General features: G+C 37.7%; 1 protein-coding gene across 11 annotated transcripts in view; it reads left to right on the top strand.

Annotated features, from left to right (window-relative positions):
* grip2b (glutamate receptor interacting protein 2b) overlaps positions 1-14020 on the top strand; it is a 169873-nt gene extending 155853 nt beyond the window's left edge. For all 11 annotated transcript variants that reach the window (XM_057325494.1, XM_057325496.1, XM_057325492.1 and 8 more), the window contains 10 exons: positions 588-651; positions 1218-1363; positions 3680-3824; positions 4112-4251; positions 4894-5076; positions 5385-5538; positions 6005-6122; positions 7111-7338; positions 9019-9165; positions 9423-14020. In XM_057325494.1, the coding sequence (XP_057181477.1) occupies positions 588-651; positions 1218-1363; positions 3680-3824; positions 4112-4251; positions 4894-5076; positions 5385-5538; positions 6005-6122; positions 7111-7338; positions 9019-9165; positions 9423-9620 (1523 nt within the window). In that variant the 3' untranslated portion in view covers positions 9621-14020. The remainder of the gene's footprint in view (positions 1-587; positions 652-1217; positions 1364-3679; positions 3825-4111; positions 4252-4893; positions 5077-5384; positions 5539-6004; positions 6123-7110; positions 7339-9018; positions 9166-9422) is intronic.

Here is a 14020-nt window from a genome sequence, read left to right as displayed (position 1 = left end):
CTGATAAACACTATAGGATCACGGGCCATTAAACTTGTGTGCGGCTCGATCAGATAAATAAGAGCCTGGTCCATGTGTGCTATGAACTCCATTCAATAGTCAAAGGACTCCTGTGCTGAACGTGAAAATGCTGTGCGACGGGACACCAGATATCAGATTCACAACATTTTTGGTGTTACTTACCAAAAATAGTTATGTTTGAAGATATATCCTGATGATCAGTATTTTTTAAACATCAAATAAATACCACTTTATTTCTCGAAGTACCTTAGTGTATTACCATGTCTTCCCATCATTGTGGTACACTCACATACTTTGTTAGTAAGGGGTTTATCACTTCACGTATGATGATCTTTTGATTCCATTTGAAAAACACAACATATTGATGGATGCTCATTTTTACACGCGTGCTTGAAATCTGGTCTTAAATGTATTATTCCATGTGTGCGAGAGTATTCTCTCTGAACGTTTGCCTCACGCGTATGCTGGATTCAGATAAGAGTTTTCATTTTTGCTTTGAAACTGTTCGTGTGTGTCAGGCATACTGAAATGTTGCTGTGTTGTTGTGTTTTCCTCTCGTTCAACAGCCAGTAAGAAACCGGGAGAGCCTCTTATCATCTCTGACATTAAAAAAGGCAGCATGGCCCACAGGTAATACAAACACGTGTGTGCATAGTCATACAACCACGACACATACTGCAAATAAATGTTCACCGCAGACACCATCATGTCAAATGCATTTTATAGATATCATGTCTGATACTGACATTTTCTGAGGTCAGAACAGATGGAGGGGTTATCCTATTTAAAGGGACAGTTCACCCCAAAATAAAAATGATGTCATCCTTTACATTTATTCATGCTGTTCCAAACCAATATGACTTTAAATCCTGAGTTTTTAGATAGGTAAAAAAATATGCTTGTGTTGCAAGTAGAGGGAGACAAAGAGACATAATGTATTATTAGATTTTAATTAAAATTAATAGATTTTTGAAGGATTAGTTCACCCAAACATGTATGTACAAGATTGTTTACTCACCCTCATGTCCTTCCTTGAATTTTTTTTAAAGCATTAAATTGCTTTTTATGACGTCACACGTTTCTGTTTAAGAAACATTTCTTAACTTTGCAGAAAAACAAGTACACACTTTGCAGCCAGAGTCTTGTTTTGTGTGTATTTGTGGGACTGAAGCCCATTTCATGGTTGTTTTCTGCAGAACGGGAACTCTGGAGCCAGGAGACAAGCTGTTAGCAATAGATAACATACGTCTGGAGAACTGCTCTATGGAGGACGCCGTCCAAATCCTGCAGCAGAGTGAGGATCTGGTCAAACTCAAGATACGCAAGGACGAAGACAACTCAGGTGTGTGTTCATCTTGAGCTACAGTTCATTAGCAGTCTTGATCTTTGAGGAAATTACATTTCTTTTCGAACTACGCAATTAAGGGTGTCACAATATACCTGTATTTACAATAACCGTGATATTAAGACTGGGGGACAGATATAAACTCATAATTCATTTCATGCATACATTTTACATTTTTATGATCTAATTTGTAATTATTTTAATTGACGGCGGGATGTTTTGGGGGGGCTCAGGCCCTGCTCCCCCCAGATCCGCCTCTCTATTAAAAACAGTGATTATCGATAGTGTGCTAGTTCTACACATATCATAAATAGTTTAGCACCTGTTTAAAGTTTGCCACAATGGAAACAAACTCTCTCTCTCTCTCTCTAAAAAACAAAACTAAGTTGAATTTGACTGAGAGCATCACTTTTTCTCAAAACACGTTAATAGATGTCATGATAATATTATTATTATCATTATAGTGCATTATTTTTGTCGTGATAACCATGTAGTGAAAATCTGATATTGTGTTGGCCCTATACACAAAAATGACAATCATCATGTAAAGCCCTTTCTTTATATTTATGTGCTTGTCCGATTTTTAAATAGAAGTCTATTTAAATAATAAATCATTGTGTTTCTCATTAATACATGAAGTATTTTGCATTAGTATTGAGATTTATAGTGTTCTCAAACAAATTCATACTTTTCAAACTTTGTTCAAAATGCAATTTCTTATTAATGTTTTACTTAAACAGTCATTTTTGAGTGATTTTGTTTGAGTTTTTTTTATGATTTTTACAGGTACCAAAACCAATGCATTCCTTACCTTCAAAAAAGAACGCAAATCTACATCTGACCACCTGGTGTCAGTATAAAACTACTTACAAAGACCTGTTATGATTTAGTCAAGTATGCAAGGATGAAGAAGCCTGCTGCAGTATTGCTAGTTATACGTTTTGGATACGCCTACTCATTCTTTATGGAATTTTTTCGTGTTCTAAATAGTTTTATAAATAATAGTTTTATAAACAGAACAGTGTTTTATGTTTGTAAATCTATATGAAAACACAATTTATTTTTGTTTACTAAAGCAATTTCAAGCATGTAAGCACAAACATTTAGATCAAAAGCTTTATATAATAAAGACAAGAGACACATAAAGTCTTCTCACATTTTTGACTAGTAATGTATTTGAACCGTAACAAGCATCATATCAGATTACAGATCTACTCTGAGTTGTTATGTTGGGATAACAGGCTAGTAAAGCGATTTTTTGGTGTGCAGAGTGACACATATGTGGTCAAAATACCAAACGACTCTGTGGTTGCGTCTTATCCTTCTTTTGAAGTGAAAGTGTGCAAGTAGATCTGCAGATGGGTCTCAGTGGTGACCTATTTCCAACTTCATATGCAAATAAACACCTCTTGTGTTAGTTTTGTTGAATTATTCATTGGATATCAACAGTACACTGATTTGAATGAAAGTATGAGTGAATGCTCTTCAAAGTTACTATTAGATTTTTGAAGCAGGTTTTTGGAATACTCATCACCGTGGTGCTTGGGTGTTGTAATTGGTTGCCAGGGTGTTGCTGTGCAGTTTCTAAGGTGTTCTGAGCGGTTGCTAGGGGCGTTGCTAGGTGCTTGTTAAAGGGTTCTGAGTGGGTACTAGGTGGATACAGTACCATGTTCAAGTAATACTCCAGTCCTTAGATCCCTTCTTCATATAAGTCAGTTAGGATTTAATGGAATTTGTCACATTTTATCATCTGCCAGATTAATATCTGACGTTAGCGTGATCGCAATGTCACGCACATGATAATGGTTACCATAGCCAATATGGAAACACCCAAATAATTCATTTTCTGAAAATTAAATTGAAAGAATCTGATAATAGGGGCTTACTGAGATAAAGAAAGTCGTTTTCCTTGGCATCCCCAAGGAGTAGGGAACCTATCTTATGTAAATATGTAAATAAACTTAATTTTCTTGACTACTAATATGGCAGGAGTCTCATGTCTGAAACATATATTTGTCAGAAGTGATGTAAGTGCTTGGCATGCCTTTAGGTGTAGCGTGTAATTGCCGGTATGATTTCAGATCACTCATTCATGACTCATTCATGGGTTTGAATTACTGCCTCAGGTGACTTTTAAACAGCTGTTAATGGTCACTAACAAATAGGGCAATAAAGCATTGTCAATTGGCGCTTTCCATAACGGGATACACTTTGGCAGGAATCCTGTGTCTTTTGGTGTGAGAACTATTTTATGAATGATCTAACATAAATCGTTAATCCAACATGATTTTCTTTCTCCTCACCCCCCTCCAGATGAGCAGGAGTCAACAGGCTCCATTATCTACACAGTGGAGCTAAAACGGTACGGCGGCCCGCTGGGCATTACCATCTCCGGCACGGAGGAGCCTTTTGACCCCATCATCATCTCAGGCCTGACCAAAAGGGGTCTTGCTGAGAGGTAAGCCCACCAGGTCAGACAGGGCGACTCTTGAACCCCCTTCAGCTGCCCCGCAGCCAGCGAAGCACATTCTGCCCTTTCTCTCTAAGATCTTTTTTTGTGGTTGTGTGTGTGGTCTTCTCATGTAGCATTTCATTTCCTTTCTGGTCTAAAGATGAATGTTAAATGTGATTGGTTAAAATTGTAGGATTGAACATAATTACATTTTGAAACGTCCATATGACCAAAATCGCCAATAGCTGAAGAAACATTCATACGTTTGTCATTGGGGGATTATATTCTTGCAGGACTGGAGCCATTCATGTTGGAGATCGAATTTTGGCCATCAACAATGTGAGCCTGAAGGGTAAACCTCTTAGTGAAGCCATACATCTGCTGCAGATGGCAGGAGAAACCGTCACCCTCAAAATCAAGAAACAGACCGACAGTAAGTCATAAGCAGAAAATATTGTTTATTTCCAAAACATCATGCGTTTATATAGGGGTTAATGGAAGAATTTTACAATACCGGTCAGGTCATATTTCATCCCAAAATTGAATGAGATCTGAAGTTATATTTTTCATAAGGAAAATACAGTATTTATTTTTATTATATAAAAAATGTATAACAGTAATGAGAATTAAAGTAAAAAAAGACTAATTGTGATATTGATTATTTGGGGTGAAATTGAAATTTGGGGTGAAATTTGTTCTCATTGTCATGAGAACAAAAAGCTAAATGGTCCTAAAGTGACATTTTTATTTACATGTTTATTTTATTCTCGTTTTATCAAGATTTGTTATTTATTGTCAAAGGGGCCAAATGTGAAATCAATGTTATGCTTTTCAATCTATATCTTATTTGCTTGCAAATATTTTGACAATTGGCAGGAAATGCTGACAAAATGGTAAACAGGTGCAATACTACGACCTACTATAAATGATTTATAATATAATATTAGCTGCACATTATCAATAATCACAGTCATTGCGTTTTTTTTTTATATCAGATCTGATGCGATTGTGACCACTATTTAGTGACTTCACTTGATATTGGAATGACAAAACACTGGCTGTCATTTTATTTCAGCACCCGATGATAAGAAGAAAGACAGCGACTTGGAGAATGAGCTCAGTGATAATGAGGACGAGATGACCGACTCGCAGAAGACCAATAAACTGTCAGAGATTTACTCCACCACCATCCCCAGCGTGGACTCGGCCATGGAATCATGGGATGGATCGGGTATTGACGCTGGTTATAGCAGCCAAGGTGGGCTTGACTTGGTTTTGACTAATGTTTATATATTCGCAGTCTTCGTGATGACTAATGTCTAAAAATAGGGAAACAATTGTTTACTGGTATAAAACGTCTTAAGGTGAGTTTGCGAAGGGAATTTCATTTTTGAAAAGCATATTTTTCGTAGTTATTCAAACAAACAAGCCCCTCACAGATTTCATTAGCGTCAAATTAAATATACGTCTATCAGGACCAAAGTCCATGATGTAAATCTATTGACGGCTGTACTTATAACCAATGTTTACGCTTGACATGATCTAACCCCATCCAACCCCTCAAAGGTGGCTATATCCATCATGCCGCTGGCATTGCGTTACACCCTCATGAGTGGCGTAGCACCAAACAGAGGAACAGCACCCCCTCTCCCAACCGCCGCAAAAACTACCCCTTTAGTGACGGGGGCTTCAGTGAAGATGACTGGGACAAAGCTGCCGAGTAAGACCAATACCAAAGATGTCTGTCACCTTTTGTAAACAAATGTATAACAATTGAGTGAAAACATATATAGAACTTTGTATAGTACATTTTTACATTATAAAGCGACTGTTCAGCCCAAAATAACAATTCTGTCACTCATGTACACAAAAGAAGATATTTTGAAGAACGTTGGTAACCAAATAACATTGACCCCCATTGACTTCCATTGTATGAACACAAAACCACTGAGACAGTTCTCAAAATATCTTCTTTTGTGTCGGAAATAAAGTTTGAATGATGACATAATTTTAGTTTTTTTGGTCAAAGTAATCTGTTAAGTACAGGGGTTTAGCCCTACTGTTCTGTTCGGAAGACTCTTCGCCTCACTGCCATGCCTCGAGGGCCTTCTTAACATGCCAAGGCTGGTGCCGGATATTATGCCAGCTGAAGTGCCTCTGGCCTCTTATCTCTGCTTGTGTCGCAGATACGGCGGCCAGCCGCATGCCGATGGTCTTCTGTTGGAGCAGGAGGACAGCTTTTGGTGCCAGGCCCTAGAAGACCTAGAAACGTGCGGGCAGTCCGAGCTACTGCGAGAGATTGAGGTACTAAAAAAGGCTAAGCTTTTTAACTAATCTCCAATTTCTCATAAACTGACTGCCAATTAAAGGTCCAGTGTTTGAAATTGAGCGCCATCTAGCGGTGAGGTTACGAATTGCAATCAATGACTCACTCCACCCTCCCTTTCGAAGCACTGCGGTGGCTGACACAGGACTAAGATGTCGTCACGTTTTTTGCTTCTTTGCCGAAGGAGATAGCGTATTTATGAAACGCGCTCTGTAGAGCAGTTTGTCCGTTTAGGGCTACTGTAGAAACAACAGGGTGAATTCCATGTAAGCGGACCCGCGGTGTATGCTGATAGAAATAGCTCATTCTAAGATAATAAGAACAAAACACTTCATTATGTAAGGTCTTTATAAACCTCTGAAGACAGATAGTTATGTATATTATATTGCATTTCTGTCAATAGATCCTCCAAAAAAGTACACATTGCACCTTTAAGTATTTTGAGAGTAATTTCATGACTGTAGATCTGTGCTCACCCTGCGTGTCTTGATTTGAGTTAAATTCGATTGAATTATAGCATTGAAGAGACAAAAATGCCTCCAGTGAACTCTCAATTAACACCAAGGGCACACAGCGGAAATTTCCGGTAGCAGATCTTTGGCACTAAACCAGATTGAAGTATCATGCAGAGTAATGAGTATTACGCAGAGCTCGCTGTAGGAACATAGTGACCTAACGACACTTTCTCACATGACATGCATTTTGTTTCAGCATTACACATAGACTCAAAGAAGGGTAAAAACATCCTGTTGATATTTTTATTTCATTAAATACAAATGAAAAAGCAGCTATTGACTTGTTTGAGTGTAATGTAGTAACCTCCAAATATAGCCCGCATCAAAGCAATTTAGTCAGAATACATACAGTAGGTATCTCTCCCATTGACTTGCATTAAAATGAACTGAATAGCCCATTTTGGGGTGGGGTAACAGAGGTGGATTTATTGCTTGTCATTGCCACCCCTAGGCTTCAATAATGACTGGTAGTGCTCTGAGTCTGGGCGTGGACGGTGGAAAGTCTCACGCCGAAACTGTCGGTCAGCCACACCTCAGCCCTCTACGTAAGACTCCGCACCTGCACAATGAGTCTAAAAACAAGAGCACCCTCCGCATGTCGGAGAAGACCTGGGAATCACGGAGGATTAAAGAAGAGATTCAGGACATCCTGTCACCCACACCTTTAGAGCTACACAAGGTGGGCAGATATCCAAAACATTAGCAAAAACACAACACATTGTATCTATTACAAATTCTGTACATTTTTTCCAGCGTATGTGTTTGTCTGGGGAATCAAGATCATCTCACTGTCTCAACACACAAGAGCAAAACTGGGATTTGAACATACAGTTTTAGGGTTGCTCACATCATGCTACAGAAATCTCTGGTATCTGGTGTCTTTATTTTCCAGGAAAACATTCTTTGAGAGATAGTTCACCAGCAAATGAAGAATTTACTCATTTCAAACCTGCATGACTTTGTTTCTTCTGCAGAACACGAAAGAAGATATTTTGAAGAGCGTAATCAAACAACATTGACCTCCATTGACTTCCACTGTATTGACACAAAACCACAGAGACATTTCTCAAAATATCTTCTTTTGTGTTCCACAGATGAAAGAGTCATATACAAGTTTTAAGTGGGTGAATAGAATGAATAAATGATAACAGAATTGTCCCTTTAAAACAATACATTTAGAAGACAAGACTTGTTTTGTCATGTCTTAAAGCCCCTGTGAAATTAAAAATAACAACTGCAATTTTTTCATGGAATATTGCACAGTTTGTTATAAACAGCTTATCAGTGTGGGTCATTCACTTTTTAAAATTCATGTGTCCTCATAATCTTTCATCAAAATCTGAAAATACACTTCCGCCCTCTAGTGGCTATCCATCTCCGATGACGTCAGTCTGACGTTAACTCCTCCCCTTCAGCTGTCAGTCTGCTGCTAGCTTCATTTCAAAATGCAACGCCTGTTTTTATACATCCAATCGAATCGCAGTGGAAAACACAAGCCACGCCCACTATTATTCTCTGTCGACATTCCGTTGTACTCGGAAATGCGCCAGAATACGGAAGTAAAAATGATTGCAGCTTTCGGCTCACAGGGACATTAAATTAAGTTAAATCAAACCCATGACACTATAATGTGTTAAAAATTCAAACATAGAATATTGTGTGTTATAGAATAGTGTTTTGTCATTAGTTACTCAAAATTGAGTTTATTACAAACAAATAATAGCATTTATTTATTTTACAAAAAATGTAATTAACAATGAACAGGAATTATTTTACAGCAATACAGTACTAAGCATACTTATTATTGTCTTTATTTTTTACTGCTTTAGATCTGATCTACACATCATTGAATGATAAATTAATCATCATATAAATTGCAACTGGTATGAGAACATCTTTCTCAATAAAGACCCCGAGGGGAAGGCAGGGAGACATGTTTTCTGTCTTACGTGTTATTGTTTCTGATGCTCACGTCAGACTCTTTTGTTCCTGGAATTAATACATGCACGTGTATTACACGAAGACAAATCCGATAAGTTGTGACTTAGAGATCTGTCCAGTCAGCATCTGTGGTCTACTTCCTGGGAAACTGACATATGCCAGGACTTGTTTTGAAGAATAAGTAAATGATTTTTTGAAAGTACAGTTCACCCAAAAACATTTAGTCTCTTCATCATCATGTCATTCCACACACTGTTATTTTATTTTTTAATAACACTACTGTCTTAAAGCGTTAAGACTTAATGATTGACTACAGTACTCTATAACAATGACTACATAAACCAAAGAAATCAGCATGAGCTAAATCATAAGAAACAAGCTTCTGGTTAAATGGCTCAAATGATTTTCTACTGATCAGGTGACCGTGATGAAAGACCCGGAGATCGACGACTTCGGATTCAGCGTGTCAGACGGTTTCTTGGAAAAGGGTGTTTACGTGAACATGATCAGACCTGATGGACCGGCAGACCGCGCTGGACTCAGACCCTACGACAGGATCTTACAGGTGCCCTCTTCTCAGATCGCCACTCGAACCTTCTACCCCCCCACGCCTCTGATACCCCTCACTCAGCTACACGATCTGCCCCGCTCGGTTAAATATAAACTTACTCTGAGAGCGAGAGAGGTATGACAGCGTCGTTTTGCCTTTGACACGGCGAGTTAAAAAATAATTCAACTGTATTTGTCCCGTCTTGGAAAATGCATCTGTTGAGTGAGAAAATGATTCAATATCTGATATTACCATTACATTTTTCCCGCCAGGTAAACCACGTCCGGACACGAGATTTCGACTGCTGCTTGGCCGTGCCTCTCATCACAGAAGCCGGAGACAAACTCGAGCTGGTGATCAGCCGAAACCCTTTAGCACAGCCGGGTGTCGTCCAGCCCCATGACTGCCATCCCCACTTCAATCCTGTAGGCCATTCCCGCGAGCACCAGACCAACACGCTGGACCTGTGACAGCCATAAAACAAATCAATGATTTCATTTCTATTCTAATGAGCCTAAATATCCAGAATTCAAAAGATTATGTGAAGGAATTGTAAAAAAAGAGCCGCCGTTTTGACGCACAGTGCTGTAAAGGATCTGAGCCAGTTTTTTCAAAAACATACAAACAAAAGCAAAACATAATAGAGGACTTGGACTAATACAATGCATACTGTACAAGAACTTCGCCTCGTCTTTTTAGAAGACAAAACCATATTGTCTAAATGTTTACAAGGATAGGGCATCTTGTTGTTAGAGTAGCAGGGTTGTCAAATGCGCTGTGACTCAAAATATGTCACTCCCATACTTAAAATACATATTTGGCAGTCACTGTCATGTATTAAATATAAGTAATAAGCACTTTCATTTAAGTTTTTGGTTTTCATGACTAACTTCATCTTACCGTATGAGTAAAAGTAGCCCAGTTCTGTGGGAACCTTGTGGACCTGGCAACCCCCTTTGTTTTGTTAGCTTTTGCTTTATTATATATCCTCATTTTTTGTCATTTTAGTTTATTTTCACTTTTTTAGCAGCAAAATGCATATTGTGCTCATATGTTTACAAAAGAGAAAAAGACTCTCTGCTTTTTCAGTGGATCCTCATCACAGGAGGGGTTTTTTGGAAACCGATTTTTCTGTGTTGTGTTTTTAAAATTAAGCGTTTTTACAAAATGAGAACTCGCATGACAGACTCTGAATTTAAAGTAAGCTTTCTTTGCATCCCCCCCATACACAAACACCGCTACTATAAACAGAAAAATGACCACTTTTGTTTGTATCACATACACGCATACACTATGCTCTCTCTACAAACAAACAAATGCAGATTTCTTAGTCACACATAAACACTTCAGGCCACGAGGGCCACAACAACAATGCACAAGTTGACCGCCCGCTGCTCTAAAAAGAACGTTTGATATCACCGACAATAACTTCACAGCGTCTCCTGTCAACACCATGTGATGCGACACAATTCCTCTTTCTTATTTTATATAAGCGCATAAGGGTGTCCCATGACTCCTTTAAGAACATTAGAGGTCATTTGTTGTGAGGACTATTAGATATATTAGAGACAAAATGACACCATAAACAGCAACAGCGTTTTATTTTGAACACATAAATGGTCATTCACACATTTTTAAACCACTGTTATGATTTTATAGCATAAGATTCCCCATTAGAAATATGATTTCTTTTTTCATTTTTGACAGTATTATAAGGACCACAATTAATCCTAAAAAATATATTTTAACACAATTCTAAATTCAACTCTGTTAACCGATTTATTTTAATAGAAACAATATGTTTAGCGATAACAAAATTTGCAATCGGTGCAACTATGTTATCCATCCTGGCAAATAATTATTATTATTTGTATTATTATTAATAGAAATAGTGTTTGTTTTTATTTTTTAATATTACATTTTTGCCCATTTCATTTTTATGTGCTTTCGAAGATAACCAATTCCTACAGTCAGGGTTTCCGAATCATTCATGTCACAAATAAAAAAACAGCTAACAACCCTCATAAAAAGTGAAACGAAACTAAAACAGCACAAGCATCTTGGGCCGGTTTCACCAGGCGATCTTAACTGCATTTCGCAAAGATATCATTTTAAGGGACGTTATTTAGGGTGAAAAATAATAGAATGGAAGGTTTGAAACAATGAAAAATAACTTAAATGAAGGTTTCGTTTTAGCAGCACTGAATTTTTAGAATTAATCAATGAATTATTACCGCAGACAGTTATACATTAAACAAATGGGAATGGAGCGCCGCTTCATTGACTGAATATCCAACCCTTTTTTCCTTATTTCGTTATTGCATTTGTATGTACTTCATTTTTTTCTAGTTTCTTAAGCGATTTTTCTTGTTTTAACTGTAATTTTTCATTTCTTTTATCTAATTATTGTTCCTCTTTAACGATTTTAATCAATGGAGACAGTAAGAATGTCACTCTCAATGCGGTAGATTGTGGCAGTGGGGACGCGCATCGTCTAAGCTGAGCGTAGCTGCACCTGGACGTAGTTAAGCCCGACATAAGATTTACACCCAACTTTTTTACATCCTGGTGCAACCGGCCCCTTGTGTTTTGTTCTTTGTGGACAGTGTCATAAGCATTTTCTCATGACACTATCTTTTACAGCCGTGACTTCCCCTAGAATCTGTGAGAAACAAGAAGTTCTGATGCTTATGTTGTTGACACTTTAAATTCTCACATCACTGTTTAAAAACTGCAATTTTGCGGATTTTTTGCTGTTTTATTGTAAAGAAATTTTCACAGATTTTGTAAATGCCTGAAAAATGTTAAATTACAGAAATAGAACAGCAAATTTAGTAGTTGTTTGTAAAATAATAAGAAAACGTAATTTTACTTTACAAAAAAATAAAATTCTGGTGCCCACAGCTACCACAATATTAAAGATTTTACTTTTCTTTTTTACAGTGTATACAAACTTTAAATACGCACTTCTATTACCTGCATCCTCAAACGTCCTCACATATAATTGTGCAACAGTAAACTCTAGGTGTGACATATGTCCTGTTGACTTCATGGAAAGCTTACTGTGGTTAAGTACTGTCGTACCCCAACATTCTTCCATCGCATACTTATCTTTAAACACCTAACTGCTGCCACAATGGAGCGTTCACACCAGTCCTCACAAATCTCCACACCTCAAGGCCACGACGTGTACTTTCACAATAGCCGAGCTGTCATTGGTCACTGTTGGCCAAATATTACAAATGTTTCCCCTACGGGCTATTTTGGACACACCATCCCTTTAAAAGCCATCACATCGTTACCTCGTGTTTGGCACCTGCGGTACCTCCAGCTGTTACAAATGTCACGTCTCCGCAGACACAAGGCCCTGATGTCTATTAACCTCCACTAAACATTTACATTAGTGTTTCGCAAAACCTTGACACAATTAATAAGGAAAACTGAGGACGTCTAGATTTTTGGGATATTCAGTCCATGTCCAAAAACCAATTAATCTGTAGTTGTTAAAGTAAACTTGTGTGTCTGATGTTGTGTGTGTATGTTTTTAATGTTTTAATTGTGGTCTTGATACGCATGAGATCGGATGTGTTTGACGTTTTTTTAATCAACGGACATTTAAGCACAGCTGTGACTGGTCGGGAATATTTTTTTTAATACTTAAAATGTTAACAAGACTTCAATTCATTATGTAAATGTCCTCATTTTTTGCAGCAGATGGACGGTCGTATTAAAATCCCTAGTCATAATAGATTATCCACACAGTACTTATTTTATTCTACATAAGGACAATGAGAATTGTATTTTGATTCGCGACCAAGCGATCCACAAGAAGCTCCGCTGATGAGCTCTCTTTTTGCGTTTTTAGACATTCCAAATTTAAGAAACTATAACTTGGCGCACCGAATAACTATTAGTGATCAGCAATAGATTTTATTTGTCTTCCTTTATGAAACGTCATCCACACAAATGCTACAATTATCCGTGGATAAGTTGATTTTTTTCCTCACTCTGCTGTCTTTACCTTTGGAAAGCACAAGTCAAATCTATTTGCAGTAAAGCAGAAAGCACTCATTGTTCTAGATGATGCTGTTTAATTCTGAGTCGAACAATCAGAGCCTCTGTTCAGGCCCATGGCATTAGGAGTCTACCCAATGCTCACTACTAGGCCCATACAAGTTTTCTTTTAACCTAACACCACTACCTTTCTCTCTGTGTTATATAACTCTACCAAAGCTGTCCACGGAACAAAATAAGGTTGTTATTTATTTGAGTCCGCATTGTACGCACGTTTTGTCTTAAAGTTTCCGCAACTGCAGGCCAAACGCCACTGAAGTCTTGTTTTGGTTCCCCTATACTTTGTTTCTACTCTCAAAGAGCAGCAATTGTCTTCTTTTCCTTTTGTTTCAGAGTGATTTAACCATGATATTGTTCAGTGTTGGTGTTTTAAAATGTCGCACACACTATTCCAGGAGGAAAGATGACAGAGTTTCTTTTACATGTGCAATATTGAGGCCACAGACAGGATTTTAAAGGATTTTACATAGAAGCTCTATAAAGTTCCAAACGTGTTCATCCCTATGCATTTTGAATTCCTGATTAATGTATGCATTGATATTAACGTGTATTTTTGAATGTGTAATATGAAAGTTCAATTCTCTGTACAGTATTTTTGTATGAACTCTAAACCTGCTGTTTCCGCAGCATATTTGAAGCACAATGACGAAGACAGGACTTTTGAAAATGAACTGAGTAAGTCTATTCTGGTTTGGCAAGACCGGTTTGGTGTTGAAACCCATTCCTTATCAACAGGGGAATGTGCTGATGATACAATTTTTCTAAAAACATCGGAATAAAAGAGGTTAAAACGTGA

Source organism: Triplophysa rosa, linkage group LG25, assembly GCF_024868665.1.
Source record: "Triplophysa rosa linkage group LG25, Trosa_1v2, whole genome shotgun sequence".
NCBI lineage: Eukaryota > Metazoa > Chordata > Actinopteri > Cypriniformes > Nemacheilidae > Triplophysa > Triplophysa rosa.
This window is presented reverse-complemented; position numbering and strand designations above follow the sequence as displayed.